Source organism: Hippichthys cyanospilos, chromosome 19 (genome assembly GCF_059441005.1).
Source record: "Hippichthys cyanospilos isolate Australia breed blue-spotted pipefish chromosome 19, RoL_Hcya_1.0, whole genome shotgun sequence".
Lineage (NCBI taxonomy): Eukaryota > Metazoa > Chordata > Actinopteri > Syngnathiformes > Syngnathidae > Hippichthys > Hippichthys cyanospilos.
The window spans coordinates 10,082,661-10,107,660 of NC_142387.1; the positions used below are offsets into that span (position 1 = coordinate 10,082,661).

Genomic DNA, 25,000 nt, shown 5'->3' on the forward strand with positions numbered 1-25,000 from the left:
ATGACCACATTTGAGCAACTGCAACAGATTATTTATCTGTTAATGGAAGCAAGTAAATAAGACAATATTAATAAACACATAAAATACTCTGACTAACTGCCAGTAAGCTTTATTTTTTGGATATATATGTATATTTGTAGTTTTTATTTTCAGTGTGTGTGTGTATATATATATATATATATATATATATATATATATATATATATATATATATATATATATATATATATATATATATATAGAGAGAGAGAGAGAGAGAGAGAGAGAGAGAGAGAGAGAGAGAGAGAGAGAGAGAGAGACAGTGTATATTTTTATATAGATTTTTATATAGCTTATAGTTCTTTTAATATGTATATTTTCTCTGTGTACATATATGTAATCATTTTATTATACACACACATATATATATATATATATATATATATTCACAGGTAGAGAGAACGAGACAGTGTATATTTTATATAGATTTTTATATAGCTTATAGTTCTTTTAATATGTATATTTTCTCTGTGTACATATATGTAATCATTTTAATATATATATATATATATATATATATATATATATATATATATATATATATATATATATATATATAAATTTACTGCTTAAGAAATCCAGTCCACATTTTTACACTCAGATTTTTTCATTAAATTCCAAAGTTATTTGAAATATTGTAGTAATTCCAATTATGACTTAATAACTTATGCTTACTTATTTATGCCCAATTGATTTGGTCGATTTTTGCCAAGTGAGTGCTTCAAAGAATGCAAGGCAAGGTCATTCGTAATTTAACAAGCATTTGAACTGCCTTTCGTTTGAAATATTACGAAACACTAAAATCACAATTATTATTTTTTTTCACAATGGTTCAATCCTAAAATCCTCCAAGCAGACATCCAATCACAATCACCATCTCGGAATACTTGCCTGCAGTGAACAATAATCGGGCAAGATCGACCCCGGTAGCACTTGTTAACCTTTCTGAAATAACAGAAACAACAAAAGCAAAAATAAACACGCGGCACATTATTGTGGTCAGGATCATGTTGTGAAAACAAAGATAAATACCGCCAATTAAACGCGACTCAAGGGGTGCGATATAAACGCGGCAATAATCAGGCGCGCGCACACTCGTCCGCCAATCAATCACTTCAGCTGGAGAGGAGGCACTTAAATGAACGGGGCGTCGTTCCCGAGCGCCTTATTGTGACAGGCGGGATGTTGTGATTGCGCAACACCCACGCCGGCCAATTATGAGCGCCGAGGCCGGACGGTCTTTTTTAACGTCCCTTGACTGTCGCCGTGGAAACAGCGAGAACGCCTGTGCCATTCAAAAACTAATATACAACAAACTTACATCCTGATAAAACAATTCAATTAATTCATTCACTGCCATTGACGGGCATATTCGTCAAAAATATTTTGGACTGTGCAGAAAATGAGGAAGTTAACTCATTCACTGCCAAATTTAAAGTAAACAAAGACTCCAAAAAAAGAAGAAAATTATTTCATAGATATAAATTACCTTCTGAAAAGGATTTTTGTGCTTTTCAGAAAGCTTTACATTAAAGGACATTGTTATTTTATTTAACTATATGACTGACTTTATTGGAGATTAATTACTACATAAGTGTCGAATTCCAGTCCTCAAGGCCGGTATTCCACATGTTTTCTCATTTTCTTTGCCCAACACACCTGAATAAAACAATATAATAATAAACTCTCTGCAGGCTCTGCAGGAGCTTAAAAATAATCCTAATAATTTGAATTAAAGTGTTTTGGGATAAAAATGTTCAAAAACATGCATGATACCGGCCCTCAAGGACTGGAGTTTGACACTTGTGCATTACTGTAAACATATTTGCGCATGGGCCAACAGAATGGTGAAATTGAGGTCAAAATCTTATTTTTTTTTTCCTACAATTTTATTCTAACTCCAAAGCTCCGTGGACCCCCAATTTGAGAAAAACCCAAATGCAAATAATTCTGTGTGCAACATAATATTCCATTTTATTCCGCATTTCACTCTTATAAACAGCGATTTTCCTAGAAAATAGAGTGAAAAACTATCTGACGTTGTCTTTGACCTTGCTTCTTGATATGCACCCCCCCCCCCCCTGAAAAATCAACTAAATGGTCCCTTCTTATTGTAGCGTACCCATTTATTTATTTATTCTTTAATAAATTCCGTTTTGCAATAAATACATGACTAGTAAACCAAAATTAATCTTGTCAAAATCAATGAAAAACATCATATAAGAATACAACAGCGTGCACTTTTCCTCAACTCATTCAATGCCAGGGGCGGATTTTCACGTCTTACAAGATCCCAGGCATTAAAAAAACTCCAAACGAGGTATTTGCATATCCCGAAGTGCGGCACACATCACGGAAAATTCCCATGTTTGTAAACCACGGCATACATGTTAGATCCGAGCGAAAGAGCGCGCGGCACAGAGAAGTTCCTCATGCGAGAGCGGGAGGGTTTGAGAGAGCAAGGAGAAAGCGAGCAAGACTCAGGTTGTGCACAGGCCTGGCTGAGGAGACACAGTTTCCAATGATCACTTTTGTGACTATGCAACTGGGCTCATATTACTAGCTGCAACATCACAAAAATGACACTGGCAACCGCAAAATACGGCCGAAAACTCAGCAAAATAGACGCCCTGCCGAGTACGCGCGCATAAAATATTCAATAAGAAAAACAAGGAAAAAAACAAAAACCCACTGGACTCTTCTACATCAAGCTAATTGGAGGGGAGACAAGCAGCAAAAAAGACTCCGTCCCCTCACTTTGCATTAACAAGCACGGGGGAGGGGGACGCTATTCCATCCCCAAATCACATGCGTCTATTCTCATTTGTTGTCCCTCCGCGGTTTCCCGGAGGAGCCGGGGCGAGGTTATCCCGTCGCTAACAAACGCCGAGCACCCCCCCGCCCCCCCCCCCCCTTTTTTAAGTCAGACGCCTCTGCTTTAATTGGCTCTTTGAATGAGGAGTTTTCTTCCCAAGCCAAGCCAGGCAGTGCGGGGCTGTTAATGTGCTGCATCGCAGGGGGAGGGGGAGGGGAAGGGGGGAGGGCAAAGGAGGTGGTGCGGGGACAGCGAGGTTATTATAGGCTACGCTAACTCATTCAATAAGCAAAAACACACTGGAATTACATTTCGTCTTTAGAAAACTCATTTTTATAGAGCCTCAATATACTTTGTTTTTGGCTTGGTCAATAAAGTTCAGTCATTTGAGAATTGTTTGTTGGTTTTTCTGATTACGCAGTAATTATGATTTAATACCGCATTTAGCATTTAATACGGATGTCCAATACCACTTTTTTCAGGGCGATACTAGAACGAGTACTCAGCCATTTACTGAGACCATTTTATTTTTGATACGAAAATTTTCTCATTCATTTTAACCCCTGTGACATTATGTTACAAATTAAGGAAATTTCTCCGATTTTTTATTTTTTTTTTATGAATCAATGGGGAAAAAAACTAGGATGCTAAAATTTCCAGCAGACGATTAGAACGTAAAATTTCAAAATGCAACGATTCTGACATTTCTATGTGATTGCAGCTGGATGTGCAAGATTTTTTGTACAAATATTACTATAGTGCAAATTTTGGATCATATAAAACCATTCTAATTACAATTTTTGAGATGCATTTTCAGAAGATTGATTACATTGATTTTCCTTCGATTTTTACAACATTGCGTTGAGCAACGGTCAAACTGACAACAAATTTTTTTTGTTGACTTGTGTTCAACCGCAAGACAGTAGGTGGCAGTAGAGAGCAGTTAAAGTGTCATTGTCAATTCACAGGCTACAAAGACAGACCATGCCATCTTTTAATTTTTTTGTGGGTGCTAATAAATTGAACCGACATTTGATTGGATAGAACTGATGCCACTTAACTGAATGAATGTAAAACTGCTCCAAGAGAGTAGTCAATTGTAGTGTAACTTGGTATCAAAACTTGTTTTGTTCATCCTTAGTAACTTTTTTTTTTTTTTTTTTTGCACTGGTCAAACATGTCATTTTCTGTATAAAAACACTAAAACCAAACCATAACAAAGCATTTTCGGAAATACATCTAAAATGTGAAAATGTCAACTGATTTAAACTGAGTGAAACGTCAATAACAATAACGACGACTAATCGCAAACTATTATAACCCTGAGGGACAGAAGAGAAACTGTTAGATCCGTCAAACAGAGGAACAAAAGGAAAGTGTGTGGGGAGGGGGTGAAGGAGCTGATCGGCAGAGAGGTCATAGGTCAAGGCTGTGCCGTACCTGCGAAAGTCCAAGAGGGTTCGCGCCGTGTTGGGGACGCCGCGCTCCATCCAGGACAGGAAGTGGAACTGCGTGACTGTGCGCGTCTCGTTGGTGTGTAGGTTCTTCAGGTAGAAGCTCCGCACCAGGAAGTCCTCGCACCAGATGTGCTCGGACACCAGGTTGACCTGGATGCACACCGCCATCATTAACTCCGTCCAGTTGAAGATAACCAACGGTGGAGCGTCTCTAAGGGTGTCTAGTTAACTTTAAGGAAATCGACAAATTGATCCCTAAAATGTGGTGTGCGCCGTTCCAGCTAGAGAGGGGCGCAAAATTAAACGAAAAATATCGGCGAAGCAAATGCTTTGGTCATCGTGATCGATTACAACTGAGATTTCCAAAGTGCACACACCCAGGATCAAAAAATGAAGAAAGAGAGCAGAAATGTCAAGACTGTGTTATGTGAGCAACCCGTGGGGGTGCGCGAGATTAAAAGCGATTGATTGGGAAGCAGTTTCAAATTGTGAGTTGCGGTATGCGCACTTCAAAAGGCGCCTGACATTAATTGCCAGCTATTTGAATGAGGACTCTCAAACTATGGTGCGCGTACTCAAGGGGGCTTGCGAGATTAAAAGTGATCAATCAGAGTGGACGTTCTCAAACTGCAGTGCAAAACATTAAAATTGTTCGATTAGAACATTATATATATATATATATATATAAACATGGAGAAAAAAAACAAAAAAAACACTAATATATACATATATATGTAACATGGAGAAAAACAAAAGAAGCACTAATATATATACATATGTATACATATATATACATATATATATATATATATATATATATATATATATACACATACACACACATACATATATATATATACATACATACATATACATACATACACATACACACATACATACATACACATATACACATACATACATACACATGTATATATATGTGTGTTTATGTATGTATGTATTAGTGTTATTTTTGTTTATCTCCGTGTTTGTTTTCTATTATATTGTTTTATTATTTTATGTGTGTAAATTATGTGTAACATGGAGAAAAACAAAAAAACGTGTGTGTGTGTGTATATATATATATATATATATATATATATATATATATATATATATATATATATACATACTGTACATACATACATACATGCATATGTGTTTTTTGTTAGCGGTTTTTGTTTTTCTCCGTGTTTGTTTTATTATTTTATTTTATTATGTCCCCCCCCGAGATGCCGTACCTCATAAAAATGGTAGACGTCAGAGCCCTCATCCGGCCAGTACTGGTGACACTGCTTGACGCCGTTCTCCGAGACGGGGGTGAGCATGACGATGACCACGCATCCGCTCTCCCACACCATCTGCGAAGCGCAGGAGACGCAATCGTTCAGGGCTGACACGCAGCGGAATATCCCGCATTACGGGCGGCGGAGCGCGAGGATGAAATGGATTTTTTAATCCGGGTCCAGGAGGCATGAATAAAACGTCAGCGGCGCAGCAAAGTGTAACGCGTGCTCGGGAGGGACGCGCAAGCCCACGGCGGCCATCGAAGCAAACGGCGAGGAAAACTCAACATTTTATGAGACTTCTGTACGTCTATTAAATATGTAGAGCACAGATGATTTCCATACACAGAATTTTTGAACGATTCCCATTTTCAAAACAATAGGTGTAAACTCATCAGTTTTTTTGGGAGGCACTTACAGAAAACATGCTTTAAATGGGAAAACATCGCTGCATCTGATGAACACATTTTGAAAAAAATAATTGGAAGCTCGTTAGTTGTCTGGCTTTTAATTCGCATTTGTCGATGTCTATCAAAAATAATGAGTTTGATTTTTTCAAATGCGTTTTTTGTCACTCTTTGAAAATCTGGTCATTTGATTTCTTTCTAATTGAATTCGTCTGAGACGCGAATGTGAAGTTCTGTGGCAAAAGATGTATTCACTACTTTCCTAATTATTAGCAACGCATTGCAGAAATCAGTTTCAGGGTTTGCTGCATGTTTTGAATGGGAAAAAAAGTGGCGCCATCTGATGGACAAATGCAGATCAGCAGCCCTGATTAATACTGTATGTTAATATTACAAGACAGACTTTTTTTTAATCTAATGCAGTGTTTATCAAATAGTGGGGGCAGGAAGGGTGGGGGGGGCGTGGCAAATGACCCCAGGGATTTATTTTTTTTTTGCCATGTGAAGTGTAATTGTGAGAGTTGTTTTTTTTTCTGCTGAGAACTCATTTTAGCTTGCGGGTCTTATGAAGGAAAATCTATTCCAAAGTGGGCCGGACCAATAAAATCATAGTATATATTTATATAACTTTAAAACAACAACTTCAAATTTCTTAGTATTTTTTATTAGTCCAAAATAGTAAAAATCACTGTTAATCATAAAACATTAACTTTACTAAGAATAATAAAAGATGTCAGGGTTTTCTTTCATTAAAAAATTCATCTCATTTTTATACTTTACAAAATCACCTTGCGGGCCCGATTAAACCCATTTGCGGGCCACGAATGGCCCGCACGCCGTCCGTTTGACACCCTTAACCAGTACAAATAGTGTAAGAAGTAGTTAAGAGTTGTCGAAAGTTTTTTGTATTACTTTCTCCTTGTGTCAATGTTAAAAAAGATAGTTTTAGGTATACTTATACAATTTTTATGGATAGTAATCTTATTGATGGTCAGCATGGTAAGTGGGAGGGGGCGCAAAATGTTTTCTTTGTTGGGTGGGGGTTTTGCAAAATATCATTGAGAAGCACTAGTCTAATTTAAGGGAGCCAATGGCAAATTCCTGTAAATTTAATCAATTTGGTGAACTAACCCCTCCCCCAATAAATAATGCGCAGAAATGTTTTTTTTCTTTTTTCGTTCACCCCTGCTAAAGCGAAATCCAATTTTCTACGTTCCCCCTTTTTTCTCCATAAAAGGAAAAGATGCATCGTCAGGTTAATGGCTGAGCCGCCCGCTCTTTATAATAGACAGGCGCCCGTCTATTCACCTGGCACCAACGTCGACAAACAAATTCGAAACAATTATCAGCGTTTCATTGGTGGCTCTCAGCACATTTAAGTAGAAAAAGCTTCCCACACAATTAGCATGCACTTAGCAGTTAAAAGCTAGCGAGCGATTGTGCCGTTAATTAACTGGGAGCCCGCTGTCGACCGGCAAAAGCCATTTTTCCAGGAAGTCCCGAGTTGAGAAAACTTTGCCGCGATGCCGGCTGCTCCGCACTCCCGTCACGCGATAGCCTCGCTAATTACAAGCGTGGGCGTCTTATTAACACGCGGGGACGCCGTTTGGCCAGCATGCATCATTTAGTGCGCAGCTCCACGCCAGCGGCCGGCCGTGTTTAACAACGGCTTGTAGCTCCGGGTGATTAATGGTGCGCTGGGAAATGAAGGGGAATACATCAGCGTTGTTATTCTGAGTGCGAGACTCCCAAATCATCAGCCATTTTTTTTTTCCCCCCACATTGCATCCGGTGTGTTGCACCAAGTCCTGGCCATCGGGGGGCAGCATAACACATACAGATGGATTCTGTATTGCGTTCAATGAGGCATTAATATGAATCCCAATGTTTATCTAGCTTGGCTGCAGCAGCCAATCATATTGCTGCAGGGCGTGTCCTGCCGATAATCTCAAATAAGATTTACAGCAGTTCTTCAGAGACATCTCAAGCCTCTCTCGTATCATCAGTGCGGCACTAATATTAGTCATGCTATGCAGAGGATAAATAATATATGAGTACTGTTGTGATTTTTGGGGACATTTAGTTTATCCTCGTGATACACAACAGTGGACACAAATCTCAAAAACGACACTCAGTACCAATAGTTGAAATTTGTGACAAGACTTGCACAAAGAAAACAGAGATAGAACCTTTGTGTATTTACAACAACTTGATAGCCTTGCGCTTTGTCCGCTTAGCTTCATTCTAACAATAATAAAATAATCGGTTGGTTTCAATAGTTTTTTTGTGTATCACATTCATTTGTGGTTAAAAACGAGGTCAAATTATAATGTAAGATTTGTTGGAATATTATGCAGGGAACAAGCACACACATTTGATTATTCAAGGGGCTGTTTTGCAAACTTTTTTAACCCCTCAGCGTTGATGTTCATCTGGGTCCCTAATGTAAACTTTGCAATCAAATTAATCCCATTGGCAAACTTCTAAAGGACAGTATATTTTTAGCATTTTCACTCATATTTCAAGGCTGACAGAATATTGTGTGCTATTCTATGTAAATATGAGTGCTATTATATGAAAGATTGACTTCCATTCTTCAGTTAGAATCGCATGTAGGTAACAGCTGTGTTGTACGTGTGGAAACACTGCCATCCAATGGTCACAGTTATCACTACAGTGCTCAATTGTCTTATATTAGGTAAGCATTGGTCAAAAAAACGTATTGACAAGATTTGATCATTTATTATTGTTATTACTATTTTAAAAGGCGAGAATTCTCGTCCATGGCACTGAAAGAGTTAAGAGGAAGGTGTTCCGGTTCTGGTGTTCTAAGGTGTTCTGGTTAGCAAGGGGAGTTCAACTATCCGGTAGTCAAATCACAGGTCAGGTACAATACTTTCTACAAAACGATCATTCAACATCTGACGTTTCTTTCTAAATCGAAAAAAGAGGCTTTTGTTTATTCTAAATAGAAATTGGGCCACGGCGGGACTCCTACTGTTTGAGAAAGTGTGCAGTTTGAGAAAAGTATTAAGCATTGTTTAAAGCGCGGCACTTGTTAAAAATATAGTTGGGTAAATATTTTTAGCAGGAATAATACACGAGAGGCGCAAAGTGGGGCTCGCGGATCTCCCGCCGAGAGCTCCCATCACAAAGCAAAGAACGCCTAACCCAGATGTTTTTCTCCCTCCCCACTGCGCGCGTCCCCGCCGTGATTATTCCGAAAGCTCGCGGCCAAAGAAACAACTGAGTTTGAGCGACGGCTGCGAAGGAGACTTACCTGCCAGAAGTCGGCCACGGTGGAGGGAAGCGGGCCCTGCGAGGCGATGTAAGTGGGGTTCCGAGGGTCGTGGTCCATCTGGGAGGGAGAAAAGGCAGCGTCACGCGGCGTTTGGACGGCGGCTTAAATCCTCCATCTGGAGCGGGACTGTGGCGTCCTCCCTTTACGTTTGCCCGGGCCTTCGGCGCCTCCCTCCCGCCCGCCCGCCGACGGGATTTATGTTGGAACGCGTCACCTGCTTTGTGGACCAAGCGCTGAAGTAATTGCTGTGTGGAAGTCTCAAAGTCCTTGAAGTGCTCACGCAGCGTTGCCAAGTCATTTTCAATGCAAAGTTTGTCAAAGCGCCGCCATTTGTTGCTAAGCGACGCGAAATGACGGTACGTGATGATGTCACGATGTACTCGCGAAGCGCGTGTGGCTCGAAAATGCTTTTGCGCCAAGTTACCACTTAAAATACGGCAAAAAAAACCCAAAAAACTACCAAAAGTCTAAATCAAACAGACCTTACTAATTACATACAAATTTAAAGTTAAATACAAATAAAAGAATAATGGTTCTCAAATGGGGTAAATGAAGGCTATTCAGGGGGTACGTGACATTTTAACAGGCTTTCTGCAGATATCATTAAATATTCCCAAATGAATGACCTTTAATGCTGGGACAGGAACAGAACATATTTCTTTCAACTTTCAAACTAAGAGCAAATTAAATGGAACATGAAGTGACATATTGCTAAATTGTGTTCTCGTGACTATTTTGTAAATGTCTGTACAGATGAGGATTCTCATTAACTCATTCAATCCCAAAGATGTTTTTTTTTTTTTTTTTTAAAGAGAGCAGACATTCAATCCCTATGTTTTCCCACCAATTATTAAAAATATTTTAGTAAAGGAGGATCTAAAAATGGTCGGTAGTAGGTCATTGATTACTTTGGGTAATTAAGTACAAAAGCAATCAACTACTTAGGTACTGAAAGTAACAATTATTTCTGGTACTCAAAAGTAATAGATTACGCTAATTAAAACTAATAAATTACTAAAGTAATTATTTGATGGTTGATCGGTACCGTTTTAGATACTACTTTAGCGAAACTTAAAAAAAAAAAGGCTGGTCTTTAATGTCTGGACTGTTCAAAAAAAACAAAAACGTAAAAATACGTCTTTGGGATTGAATGAGTTAATGATGAAACTACCTGGCAGACTGGCCAAAATCTTTCTTTTATAAATGTAGTTCCTATGTTCAACAAACATCCAATGTTTAAAAAGAAAATCACATTTCATCATTTTGATTCGATTGCTTTTTTATCATTTAACAGTATTTTATTTTGGTTTTATTTTGAAAGCTTCGCATTGCCCATTAGACTGCTACAACACGTCCAATTACCGCTGTGAGCGATCAATAAAGTCTTATCTGCATAAAGGCAGCTGTACCTAATTCTGTGTTCGGCGACAATTATCTTTAAGTTGAAAAGAACAAAAAAAAAAAAAATTCTTATTTTTCCAATGGCGTACAGCTCCTTGAACATCACACGCATGCAAGAAGGAGATCACTGGAACACTGTTGTACTTCTTCAGCAAAACATTTTTTTTTCATGCTTCCTGGTTAAGATTCCTCACATGCTTTTTGCTAGAGGAAGAATTGGGGGGGGGGCCTCCCCCCGCCGAAATGAAAGGCGAACGCTAGCGCCGCCGCTTCGTTTCGCCAATCTCAAGGACACAGGCGCGCTGCCGCCGCCGCCGCCGCTTGAATACTAAAACGCAAACATGAAAGAGCGGCCCTGCGTTCGGGCCGTCCTCTCCGCCGTGGTTACGAGGCCATTGTGACGGCGCGGGCGGTGCAAGTCCTTCTCTTTTGCTTTGGAGGTAAAAAGGCTCAAACAAAATGTCTTCCGCGCCTTTAGCCTCGCGTCTTGAGTCTGCGTTTGTATGGCAAAGGTGGCTCACGCGCCGCCAGTGACAGTTCCGGATTATCGAGTATTGTTCTTGACGGTATTGTTTCCGAGTACCCCTGCATGGTTCCCGACTACTCCTGTATTGTTTCTGACAGGAAAATGAAGCTTCACGAAGCAAATTTTTAGAGTCCTCTAGGTGGTGCTCTTGGTTGAAAGATAATGGCTAAAGCAATGGAAATACATGACATTTCTACTGCATCTTTAAATCCCACAGTGCCATCTAGAGGGGGTTAGGAATCATCACAAGTGCTTCATGAAGCTTCAGTGCTGACTTTCCCAGTATAGTTTGTACTCCCTCGGACTGTCTGGGTAAATAAATCAGGTCAGCTTGATCAGTAATGTAATGTATAATAATGTTGAATTGTTTTTATTTTATTATTATTTTTTTGTGTAAAGTATTGAATTTTGCCCTTCAACTACTTTGGCTTTTGTGTGGTATTTTGACCATTTTCTTGTCTTTTCTCCCACTTCATTATGGCAGTATTTTAGCCAAGGTATGGCACACTTAAACTTTGACATGCTGTCACCACCTGGGTGAGATTTCAGCTTCCTAGTGGCTTTCCATTTGATGTGAAATGCCTATGATGTAATGATCAAACGACTGGAAACAATACCGCAAAGGGGTTAAACCGAGCTCTATTCCATCCATGTCTGATTGATTAAACTTTGGTACTAAGTTTATAGTTGTGTATATTATTCTGCAACTCCCGAAGACAGATTGTGTCATCTGTTTTCTAGCTCATCTGCTTGAAAAGCGCACCATTAACGACATGTGCATCCATATTAGTCTTTAGGTGAATGTATACTATGTTTTGCAAAGGAGATAATACATTAAGGAATACCTTGTTTCATGTTCCAATTAATTTGCTCTTCATTTGAAAAGAAACCTGTAATTTCCTTGCAATACCATTCAATTAGATTTGCTGAAAACTGGGGTACTCATACCCCATTTGAGATTTACTAAACTATACTAGACTATACTAAAGGGTAGTAATTAAACTACCTGAGTATTGACCCTGACTAAAACCGACGGTTGTTGAATTGCTCCTAACCAATTGCATATGTTCGAAACCTAAATGGAATTTGACTTATTTAGCACTTTTCTACCTTTGGTACTCAAAGTGCTTTCCACTAACTAGTCATTTACCAGCGGTTCGGCGCCCTGCTCACGGACACGACGCTCGGCGGATCGAACCCAAAGCCTCTCGGCTGGGAGACGACCACTCTACCGCCGAGCCACGTCGTCAGATTAGACCCGCGCATTGTTCCCGACCACTACCTGAGCAATTACTCCAAACTATTCGGGTGTTGTGAAGTTCACGAGTGAAGCCGTAGACCTCCAAGTTGGCTTCCAAGAACTCCCCGGGAAAGACACGAGCCCCATTATTTTTGGTCGAACGCCGCCGCCTCGGAGCTAATGAAGAGGAAGCGGCCACATTGACAGACATAATTATCAGTTTAGCTCGACACAGCCGGGGGTCCCTATTGTGCTGTAATTACCCTCCTTTCATCCGCCCACCCCTCCCGTGTCCTGCCACGTCCTCGCCCACTCGCAACCCCTCGGTCGTTTCACCCCCGATACGTTATTGGCTGTTGCGCGCAACCTTGAAAAAAGCGATCATCAGAGAAAATGGGGCACGTAAAAGCGCGGATTGTTTGTTTGAGGGGCGTATTAAGCTTTCGGCGCGGCTCCCTCGTCTATCTGCTCGGAAAAATCCCCATACTGTATTTGAAATGCATAGCTTCCTGTTGCTTTTGATAGAGTCCCTTTGCGCCGGCCTCTGGGGAAATCACTACTGACAACATGTGGTGGTGGTAGTGGGAGTACTTAAAAGAAAAAAAAAAAAAATAGCCTTCGCCCTCCACGGCATACTTTTGGATATATCTGTAGATGCATTTGTTTGTAACGAAAGCTGCATATCTTTTGTTAGTTTGTTTTGTTCGCGTTGAAAAAACAACAAAAAAAAAACTTTATCTCAAAGCAACGACGGATCCGAGCTCGGAGAAGCAAGTTTGGCAAAAAAGGAAAGATCAATACGGTCAGATCGATGAGAAGCCAAACAGAAACGGCGGATCCGAGCCAAAAAACAAGAGTGACTAAACAATACTCACGATTGGACTGGCATTGATGTAATCGGAGCCGCTGTGGTTATTCTCAGCTTTCAAGGTGATCCTGGAATGATCATCTGTAACAAAGATGCATAATTCATTAGCGTATTTACCCCTCCCCGCGAACCGCGAATACCGAGTGGCGCGCTGGATAAATGAAAGCCGGCGCGGCTGCGTGGGGAGAAGAGCGCTTTCATCACTCTTTCATCAGGCGTAAGTCCGGAATTTCTTCACCTGCAATAAGAGAAGGTCCCTCAAGTCCTTTATATCTCCGTCAAAATCGAGCGCTCGCCGTTCCTGTTTAACACGTCGCCTTGACTGACAGCCAAGCTTCTAATCTCAGACGTTTGAGTGTTATCCGCACTCAAGAGTGGGTGTTTGTGTCACCGTTGATTGACAGTTAGTCAAAAAACAAGCCAACTGCTACTTGGCGTCATTTATTCCCCAAATGGAGTGTCGGAACGTGAACGTTTGGGAAAACGGAAGACAATATACTACCGTTGGTAGTCGGGTAGGGATTAGGCAAATATGTGCGTAGCGGAGATTTAAGATTTGATTTTCTCTTCCTCCACAAGGACGATTATTACTATTAATTTTTGTTTTGTTTTATTGCCTACTTTATTATTTGCTCGCTTGTGGAATGTAGTCTGCTCAGGGAAGTGAACAGAAAACGAATTTCATTGTGTGGTATTTACTGTGCATATGACAATAAAGCTCTTGAATCTTGAAATGCTTTCTGACTATATGGGTACTATTCCGGACACCTAAACACTATAAATTGTTATTGGCTACTCGTGTCTTGCTTTAAGATATCTCTTAAGACTACCCCAGTATTGTTCATGACTTTCTATAGAGGGTTCTTGATGATCTGAGTGTTGTTCCCCGCTAATTGGATTTCTGAAAGCAAGAATACGGTTCCTGCGTACACAGACATTGTATTGTTCCAGACTACTTGAAGAATGATCCAGATTACTTGAGTATTGTTAGAGAGTATTTTACTACCCCAGTATTCATGACTATCTACAGATGGTTTTTGACCATCAGAGCATTGTTCCTGGATAATTGGATTTCTGAAAGCAAGACTACTGTTCCTGCGTACACAGGCATTGTCTGACTAGCCGTGTATTGTTCCAGACTGCTTGGATAGTCATCCGGATTACTTGAGGATTGTTATAGACTACCTGAGTATTATTCCTAATTAGGTGGGTATTACTGCTCACTACCCCACAGATGGTTCTTGTTCCTGTATAATTGGGATTTCTGAAAACCAGAGTATTGTTCCTGTCTACATAGACATTGCCTGACGACCTGAGTATTGTTTCTGACTCTCTGGATAATGATTCGCACTGTTTGAGTATTGTTACTGACTGACTATTATTCCTGACTACTTGGGTATCATTACTGACTACGAACCCTAACCCTAACCATTTCTTGGAGTTTAGAAACCTGAGTACTACTTCTGACTACCTGGGCACTGTACCTAAATTGCAGGATACTGACCCTCAAGTACTGAGTTTGAACATCCTTGGTGTTAATGGTACAGACTACGCCAGTATTGTGCTTGACAAAAACTATGATTGATCCCAGTCGTCTGACTATTGTTACAGACTACCAGGGGTGTGCATTTCTCCATCAGAGATGATTTAATGAGGTTTTTCGTACGTTGGGTCCAAAACAATTAGCACTTACATGCTAGCACGGCATCTGAGCGGTTCTTCCTGGTGCTCTGCTCGCTCTGGGCCACGCTGCAGGTTCCGGGTTCTGCCTGGTATGAGCACAGAGCCTCCCACTCTCGCTCCAGACGGTTCTTGTTCTTCAAGTGGTCCTCCATGTACGACTGGGGGAAAACCACAACTCGGTTTCACGCCACGATTTGGAAAGGTGCGCCGACTGGCGTTAGACGGCGTCGGGGGGGGGGGGGTAACGTTTTTGAGTTTGAGGGAGGGCGGAGAACACAATTAAGACTCCTGAGAGGTTTGCCGGCTGTGGAAAGACTTGAGGGGTGTTTCGGTGTCGCCCTTTACTGCTTGCACTGCCACTGATAAGATTGTCCGCGTTTAAGCCGTCGCTCGCAGAGGACAAAATTGAATTCGCTCGAGAGACAAAGACGGCAAAAGGAAAGGGGGTTGCTGCGTGTGTGTTTGTGAGTGTATTCCTCCAAATCGGGGCGACTCTGAGGGAGCTTAGATTATGTCGCTGGCAAGGCGAGCCTTTTTTTTTTCCAACGGGCTCTATATTTTCCCTCCATTTCTGTCCTGTATCATGGCGCCCCTCCCGGTGGGAGTTAAATGGTTTAGTCTGCTATTGTGAGCGACGGAAGATTACAGACTCATAAACTGATGTCAGGGATCAGCTGGCTAATACAATGAAAGTGATACCCACGCGCGCTGCGGGTTTATCCCATATTAACGGCGGCGTAGGTAGGCTGAGCAGCTTCATTGTTACGGCCTGCGCTGTCCGTCAAACGGCAAACGTACATCTATGGCGAGTAAAAAACACAAATGGCGCAGAGATGATAATCACAAATAGGCCTGTCCAGCTCACAATGGGTAATTACCCTTTGATGGCTAATGAATTCACGTCTTCAACAGGATATTAGGAGAGTCCTTAAGACGCTTACAAATGGAACTAATCACGGGAATCAAAGATTATTGTTCGATACGCAAGCCAAAGTGCCACGAGGTCCTAAAATCAAGCGCTCATGATTAATGCAAGGACATAATGAGACAGCGTAGTGTGTTCCATCTCCACCTTTAATGACAGGCTCCTAAAATCTAATTGTTCTCTGCTGTTGCCGGGAGCTTTTCATTTCACGGGGAAAAATAATCTATATTTTCCCAGTATTTGCATGTGCTGAAGAAAAGCGCTTGCTTGTGTGTTGGTTTTTTGAATGCTTTTTGTTGGGTAAGAAGAACTAGAGTGTTGTTTTTAAGCCTTCCAGTACCTAAAATTTTAAAAGGATTTCTTCAAATACAATTCAATGCCGTGACAGGGATGGAGCGTTTTCTTCAAATTAAGGGCAAATTAAGTGGAACAAGAAGCAACTTATTGCTACATTGTGTTATAGTGACTCCTTTGCAAAATATTGTACGCATTTATTTTGCTGAATATTATATGGATGAACACTGCCATCAGTGACACAATTTCTTTGCTTGTTAAATAAATGATAATGTTAGGTGATTTGTTTCCCGGAAATGCTGTATAAAATACACCAAGAAATACCACTACTAATGTAGTTCCAAAGTTTTATCAATCAGATATGGATGGCACAGCACAAATAAAATGTTTATCTTTAATGTATAAAAAAAATACTTTTGCATTGGTTTGTGGTACTTGGCTGAAAAAATATTTCACAATGGTTACACCAGGTTCTCGACCACTTGAGGTTATTTTTTGTTTTCTCCAACTCCATCGTGGATGTTCTGGGTTTGTGGTGCCATTAATTTCAAAGTTATGACTCACTTTTGTTCTTTATGTTGGGTGTAATTACACTTTCTGCCATTAGGTGGTGCTCATGTTGTTGTTTGTGTTCATTTGCAAGAGGAGACAATACAAAGTGTTCTCAACCCTCTATCATCCCGCATTTTATGCCAACAAAAAGCAGCAGCATTAAAATCATTTTCGGCATGATTATTGATGTATATTTTAAATCCTAAATCTATTACTTTCTCCTATCTGAATATTGACGACCCGAGCCCTAAAGGAATTTTACATGAGTTGAAAATGTGAGTCCTTTTTCCATCACTGCCTGTCACCCGCCATGTTGTCTTCTCTCTCTCCAGCATTCCCAAGTGCATCGCATCGAATTCAAATGACATCCAGAATTGATTGCCTTCTACATTCAGATTTTTTTTCCTGAACAGCACACAGCCAGCAGGGCCTTATCAAGTCGGCGGGCTCCCGGCAAGAAGCGGCGGAGCGCGGCTTATTCCGCAGACGGGCTAGTGAAGGTTTAGCAAACCGGGGAAGGATTACGTGTGCCAATCAGGGACTGGAGACGGGGGAGGCCCGGATGTCAGGGAAACAATGCTAATCCCGTAAGCGGTCCGCTCTGCGGCCGAGGACGCCGCTTGAAATTGGGATGAAGGCGGACGGCGAACAACAGGTAGCGCCTTACTGTCAAATTAAAACTAACAGCGACCTACAACAGTCTGTAAAGTGAAAAGCGGGGGATGATGTCATGAAAGAGTCCTGTGAGGTTTTTTTCTACACAGACTTCGCAAACTAGACACATTGTATTTCCCCCCTAATTTCATAAATGCTTTTAAAGTTGTAATATTTAAAGTTAGTTATGAATGTTTTTCTTCATTGACATCAGTTCTATCCATACGTATGTTGGTTAAAATTTTTAACGCCCACAAAAATTTGAAAAATATTACGGTCTGCCTTTGTATATGGTGAAGGCATAGCCATTAATTGGTCCCTACCGCCACCTACTGTCTTGAGGTGAAACACAAGTCAACAAAGAATTTTCTGTTTGTGACGCAGGAAAATTATTGTCACAAATCCTATTAAAATGCATCTCAAAAATTGTGATTATAATGGTTTTATAGGGTCCAAAATTTGGACAATGATCATTTTTGTACACAAAATCTTGCACATCCAACTGCAATCACATAGAAATGTCGGAATCATTGCATTTTGGAATATTACATATTTTAATCATCTACTGGAAATTTCAGCTCCCTAGAGTTTTTTCCTATTTATTCCTTATTGATATCATAAAATATAAAGGAATTTCCATAATTTGTAACATTATGCCACAAGATTTAAATTAATTTAGTTGTTTCACAAAGATTTCTTTTCTATTCTATTTACTCTTGTATATTATTGATTCTATTATTTATTCTTCTAACCTTTACTTTGTTTTCATTTTTTCTTTATTACATCTTACTTTTTTAATACCATAATAAAAAATAATAATGGAGGGATTGTCAAAAATGAAAGTTTTGGGACTCATTTTAAAAATATCTAATTGAACAGGCTAGTCAAACACTCCTTTGAGAAGTAGTAGTTTATTATACAAGGCTTAATAACTTCTAAATTTTGACTTATTCCCTTGCTACATCGCGGTTCTGTTATTGCGGCTGCAATACCTCAGATTTTCATTCATGACCACAACTTTTTCTATGCCAGGTTTACTTTGCTATTTTTTGAACAATTTTTCTTCCTTTTAAGTCAGACCAGTGGAAAAACCAAAAAAAAAACAAAACAAAAAAACATATATATATATATATATATATATATATATATATATATATATATATATATATATATATATAACCATATCTATTGCAGGTTATAAAAAAAAAGATCAAAGTTGTACTAAACATACTGGAAATTACAGAAACGTTTTTCAAATTTTTAATCTAATAAAAATTAACACACTAACAATAATGGAAACCTGTAAATGATTATACTTTAACCTTGTTAATAGATAAACGCTCGGCTGTTCAAAAAGCCAAGGGCAATATTATGAATACATGCATGGATCCCACTGGCGAGCCCAACTGTTTACAGGCAAGGATGGAAGTATTTTTATTTTTCATGCGGCCAATGAGGTGCTGTCCGTGGTCCTGAACCGAGCGCGCGCTTTGGCACGGTGTCACAGTGACTAATGAATGAGCGAGGAGAATATCCAACTCCAGCTCCTGCCGGCACGCAACATAGGCTATAAAAAATAGAATTCATAAACAAGCGTTTTTCCTACAATAGTTTAAAAAAGTTTGAAAGTTTGTTTACAGTTACCAAAAAATAAACACACCAAACTGTCAGCTTTAAGGGATGCTAATTCATTTTAAAGTTTGTATAACTGAAGGGAAAAGAAGCTTCATTTCATCAGGCCATATCCGTGTTTAATAGTAAAACAATTGCTTTGGCACCATCTTGTGGTACCAATAGGCAGTTACACATCTTTTAGGGTGGGGTCAATTACTTGGGTATGCCGTAAATGAATAAACGGTGTCAATTAATATAGCACAGAATATTGTAAAACGCTTCCAGTCTTTTTGGTAATTGGGTCCGGGACTAAACGCAAAACAGCAGGAGGGTGTGTCAAAGCAGCTCCGAATAAACAAGGAGCTGATGACTCAGCAAGCAGTCTTCCAATTCCAATTTTGAAGTTACACAAGACTTTCCCCTTTTTCCTTTTTTCAGTGTGAGTGCGTGAGCTTTGCAACGCTGCGTATTCATCACCCTTCTCCGCACGCCGCGCCGCTCCAAATAGCGTGAGAGCGACGGAGAGATGAGATGAGAGAGGCAAATATAGGCCCGAGATGTGTGATAAGAAGGCAATCACACACATGGTTTGACGGGAGGTGACAGCGGAATTTTAAGAACCCCCTCCCCAACCCCCAACCCACCTTTTCCAAAACTCAGAGGTGCCTAATATATATATATATATATATATATATATATATATATATATATATATATATATGAGATATTTAAAACAAGCAAATAAAAACGATAAGCAATCAAAAGCTACCTATAGGTTGTTTTTGACTCAAAGATGCTTTGTCAAATGCAATGACAAAAAATGTACAATATATTCAAAGGTCATTTAATTAAAATGTAATAAATTGAAATGTACGTCATAAAATAATTTTAAAAAATACATAAAGCATAAAAATGCATGGTGATGTGTTTGTGTTTCCACAGATACTCAAAAAGCTTTTTATAGAGCTATAATAAAAATCTAAGATATAAAATGTATGCAAGTACAAATAATTACTTTCCTTAATGAGGACATAAATTAATTTTGGAAGCCTAATCGACAGTGAGAATAAAAAAATGTATATGTAAGTAATTACCTGAATAAAAAAATACATCATAAAGGATTTATTTTCATAAGAAATTTAAGGTATAAAATTTAGGCTCAGGGCCCGACATTTCAATCTAGTTGCTGACTGCTAGTTCAAAATATAAGCAGGAACATAATTCGAAACAGTAGTCATAATAAAATATCTTTAATTTATGGGGCCGATTACAACTCCTCCCCTCATTGGTCGACGGCATGCTGGGAGCCAATCACGCGTCTTGTAGGAGTGCTTGACTGGTTATTGAGTGTCTGGCCAGCCTTGCAGTTCTTGAGCCTCAATCTCATACGCGAATGAAAAAGTGCGTCAGAAGTGAGGACGAAATGGACTGTTGGGAAGATGTTACGAGCGATTTGAAGTTCAGGTGTAAACTCTGCTTCTTATCATGTTTGGTCAGCTACAGACTCCACTCTAGTTCAACGTCTGAGGGCCATTAATACATGGGAAGGGATAACGGTACAGTTACAGTATAAGGTTTAATCATTTAAGATTTAAGTAAATATGTTTACTGCAGTAATCTTTTCCTCAAATATGTAAAGTATAAATACTTTTCACTTGTAGACTTCACTTTTCGCCATGGTTTTTATCCGCGAAAAACGGAACACTGTATATCGTTTTACAGCAGACTAAACTATATCGGTTTCTTTCCCTGTTGATGTTATGTCAACACGTGACGTATTTTCATCCTTTTATCCAATTTCTAATTTGAACTTGTAAAGACAAGATCCCTCACGCCGCTGTAGACAAGCTAAGGCTAATAATAATATCAGGCCACTTCCTGGAAATGATTCGCAGGGCAGCTTTTTGTTGCAAGCGCTGCGCTATTGTCCCCGCGTTGAAAGGGGGGCTCGGCACAAACAAGCCTTGACGAGTGTAAGAAAAAGCCATCTATTAGCAGCAGTGCAAGGCATTACTCACATTCCCTCTCATTCATTACAGCCTCCCCCCCATATAATAGGCAGACGTGGCGTGTGATGAATGCGCCCGCCATTAATGGAAACACTGCCAGGCATCTATCCGTCTCTTTATCAAGCTTGTCTCAAATGAATGACGTGCTGCAAAATTAAAACAATCCATTGCGTGCATGTGTGGAAGGGAAGGCTTTTTCCAACAAAAACAACAACAAAAAAAAAGCAATTATTACCAACGCCCCAATGACAATCGCATAGGGGGAAATGATATTTCAGGCAGAAAAAAAAAAAATGGGGCTGCAGCAACGAGCATGATAAAAAGACAAAATCAAACAGCGGAGCGCCGAAAGTGGGTTAAAAAAAAAAAGTCGCAGAGATAAAAAGCGGCATGATATTATGAAAGATTTCGGAGAAATAAATGTAACTTCCTTACTTCCTTGAGAACAATGACCTTTCAATTGTATATTTATTAGCACAAAATCAGAAAATTGCTTAACCCTTTCACACCCGTTTGGACAATGCGTCCTGCAGAAAAATGGCAGTGGGTATAGAAATCGGAACAATAAGATAAAATGGCATCCCCGCAGTTCATTACACACCTATTTACAGATTCTAGGGATATTTAGCATCTTTTCCATACACAAAAAGTCAGTGCTAGGCCCACTGTCAACAAGGTAGGTTACGTTAATGATCTAGTACTCGAGATATATTGATAATATGTGCTTTATATGTGTTATTATAGATTACACTCATTACTATGCATTGTAGGCATTTTGTGATCATTGTCACTTCGCTGGAACGTTTTTTGTACAAGTATCGTAGTCTATGGGATATATAGCCCCAGTGGTATTTCTTGGTGGAAATGCAAGTGGGAATTTTTTTTAAACTCATTTCCCAAGTATCCTAGACTCATAAATAAGTAATTTATGACTTTTTTTCTGGGAAAAAAAAAAGAATTGGTAGTGAATGGGTTTTAAACCAGCAGTTGTTGATTTAATCCATTTTTCAAATTAAGAACAAATGAATTGGAAGATGGGGCAATTTAGTGCCAAACTATGTTATGGTGACTCATTTGCAAAGCATTGTATATTATCCAATCCATCTTCTAAATTGCATAAAATACACCCAGTGATACCACTTCAGGAGTAGTTCCCAAGTTCCCAAGTAAAATTCTAATGTTTTACAGTGGCTTTTTTCTTTTTGAGCGGAGGTGCTACTCTGTGCAGCCGCACATATTGCACATGCCAAAAACCCTCACTGAAACGCACTCAATACGTAATGCAAAAACCCAAGTGACAGGAACCTTATATGTTTTATATGTTATGATGTTTTTTTTTTTTTTTTACTTTGTCATGAAAATAAGAATGAATGAGATCACACTATCTTATGTTGAAGCTGTCACGTGCCATTTTGCCCCAATGGCTTTAAAAAGGAAGCTGTCATTGCTCACCAGAATCATGTGACCAGTGGAGATGTCCATGTTGGACGGCACGGGCTCCTCGCACCAGGAGGAGGTGCTGCTGCGCGTGGACGGACTGCCGGCGCCGGGACCATCGCTGAACTGGGATGAAACGCTGTTGAGGCGCGAGTGGCGCAGCGTTTCCGGGCGCTCGACGCGCTCCGACGCCCGGATGGCCATACGCTGCCGACACAGCTCCTAGAACAAGACATTTTTATATGTTATACATGCTCCAATTTTTAAGCGGTTTATATGGGGACAAGGCACAAAAACCACGGGTTTTCGTATATTAGGTAGGCATTGGTCAAGGGTGTCAGCTCCTTTCCATAAAAAAACGAGATTTTTATGATTCATTACTGATATTACTATTTTAAAAGATGAGAATTCTCATCCATGGCACTGAATGAGTTAGTAGTTTTACTGACTTATCTGATTTGTTGACATCCCCTTTAGTGCAGCTCCATCTAGTGGGTGCATAAGACAACCCCGGCCACTACTGGAGCTTCTATTCTATGCGCCTTATGAAAACAGTTTTTAAGAATTCCATTTATTGAAGGTATGCCTGATAATCCAGTTCGCCTTATTGGGCGAAAAATACGCTAAATCCCAACTACTCAATTTAGCAATAAATTACTTCATGTTCCAATTAATCTGCTCTTAATTTGAAAAGAAAAATATATTCTTCCGGTCCCGTTAAAATCTCATGCACCTCCATTTAAGAACCACTGATTTAGATAAACATCTTTTAATGACTAACCACAGCACCGCCAACTGTCCCCTTTGCAGCCGTAAAAGTGGAATTGCCCAATTGCAAGACTAATAAACGCCTCTTTTATGGTATTCCAACCGAAAGACACATGGCACAAGATTGTGTAATTTAAAAACAAAACAAACCTAAACAATATGCCACGCCACGCACTCGTCACAGAAATCAAATGTTTAAAAGATGGATGAAGGAACCTTTCCCCAAAACAAAGCAGCGGAGCTCATCCATCATTCAAATAACCATCCGGGACTGGGATGCATTCATGCATTATATTCTGATGGATATCTCCAGTTTGCCAGCAAAAAGTGCTTCTCTCTACTTTTATCAAGATTATAACTTTTCAAGTGACTCAGCTTTTTTAAAATTGCACCTCTGTGCAGTCAAAATGTAAAGACAGGCCATTGTCTAATGATTAAAATGGTACATTTTATTTTCTGTTTTTGTTTACCATTCAAAACATGAGTGCTATCAAGGGAATACATTTTTTTTTTTTTACTAATGCAAATCAACATTTTCTAAAGTTAATCACGATTAGTTGCATTTTTCAACTATTGCCTACAAAGCTTGTAAGAGTAAAATCTGGGGAATTAACGAAAAGTGATCAAATAAATTATTTTTTGTTTCAAAGACTATTGTGATCGCTTTGTTTGCTGTTTTAATATGATTTTTTTTCCTGTTGAACAAACCTACCAAATCTGACTCTTTTATTGTAGTCCTTCCTTAGAAACGATTCTCAGAGGTTTTCAGTTACCATCTTAGTTCTGCTCAATGGCAAATGGGCCATCAAGCAACTTAAAAAAAAATAATAAATAAAAACTATATAAAAGTCTGCATGTGTCTGTCATTGTGCCAGTGACTCTCCACTATACGCAAAGCTAAATTGTTCAGTTTTTTTAATCACTTTATATAAAATAAAAACTATTTTCTAGGGTCAAAACCTAAGCTTTATCTTTATAACAACATTATAATTTTTATAACTGTTTTATAATCATATATTTTCATTTTTATTGGTATAATAATATATACATGTACCACACACACACCTGGCAATTTGGTGACAGAAAGCAGACAAGAAATTAGACCAGGTAAATGTAAGTCATGACACAAGTGGTGTCACAAAATTTTGGTGGATTTGTGCTGGCAGATTCTGCGATCTGAGGATTGATATTTAAAAGCAAGGATTTTTATACATAATGTATGCATGTAAATAGCCACTATGCTGCAAACAATTCACATGACATTTGGTCACATTCATATCCGCATATCAAATATTCACGTGAAATTGCCGCTGCTTCTCAGTCTTAACACATTGTATGCCGCATACATGTTAACTATATACTTTATCGACCCATGTACAGTTGCTTACACCTAATGCTGCAGATTACGTTTGTTTACATTCAGTATTGATTATTCAAGTGTATTTGCCAAGTCGCTAATTAAACTGCTGCTCGCGTTCCGCTTGCTCTCGCTCCAAATAAAGGTGGGCATGCACGGTACGTTTTTCTTTGATATTATTCTCGTGTGCCTTTAGTCTGCACAATGTTAAAGAAAACTTCATTTCCCCATTGCGCCGGTCATAAAGGCTTATTCGATCTTCTTCTATGTCTGACACTACGTCTCATTTCTTATCTGCTCAAGTCAAGGCAATCTTTAAAAAGCATCGTGTAGCGTTTGGGCCAGACACTTCCTTTAGAATTCATTT

The 25,000-nt window shown here is 39.4% G+C and overlaps 1 protein-coding gene across 1 annotated transcript in view; it reads right to left on the reverse strand.

Moving 5' to 3' along the window:
* Positions 1-25,000, reverse strand: part of ptprn2 (protein tyrosine phosphatase receptor type N2) — a 130,647-nt gene that overhangs the window by 7,229 nt on the left and 98,418 nt on the right. The window contains exons 13-19 of the mRNA XM_088441977.1: positions 22,524-22,730; positions 15,034-15,181; positions 13,348-13,421; positions 9,285-9,362; positions 5,553-5,672; positions 4,295-4,461; positions 931-984 (exon numbers count right to left, since the gene is read on the reverse strand). Of these exons, the coding sequence (XP_088298103.1) occupies positions 931-984; positions 4,295-4,461; positions 5,553-5,672; positions 9,285-9,362; positions 13,348-13,421; positions 15,034-15,181; positions 22,524-22,730 (848 nt within the window). The remainder of the gene's footprint in view (positions 1-930; positions 985-4,294; positions 4,462-5,552; positions 5,673-9,284; positions 9,363-13,347; positions 13,422-15,033; positions 15,182-22,523; positions 22,731-25,000) is intronic.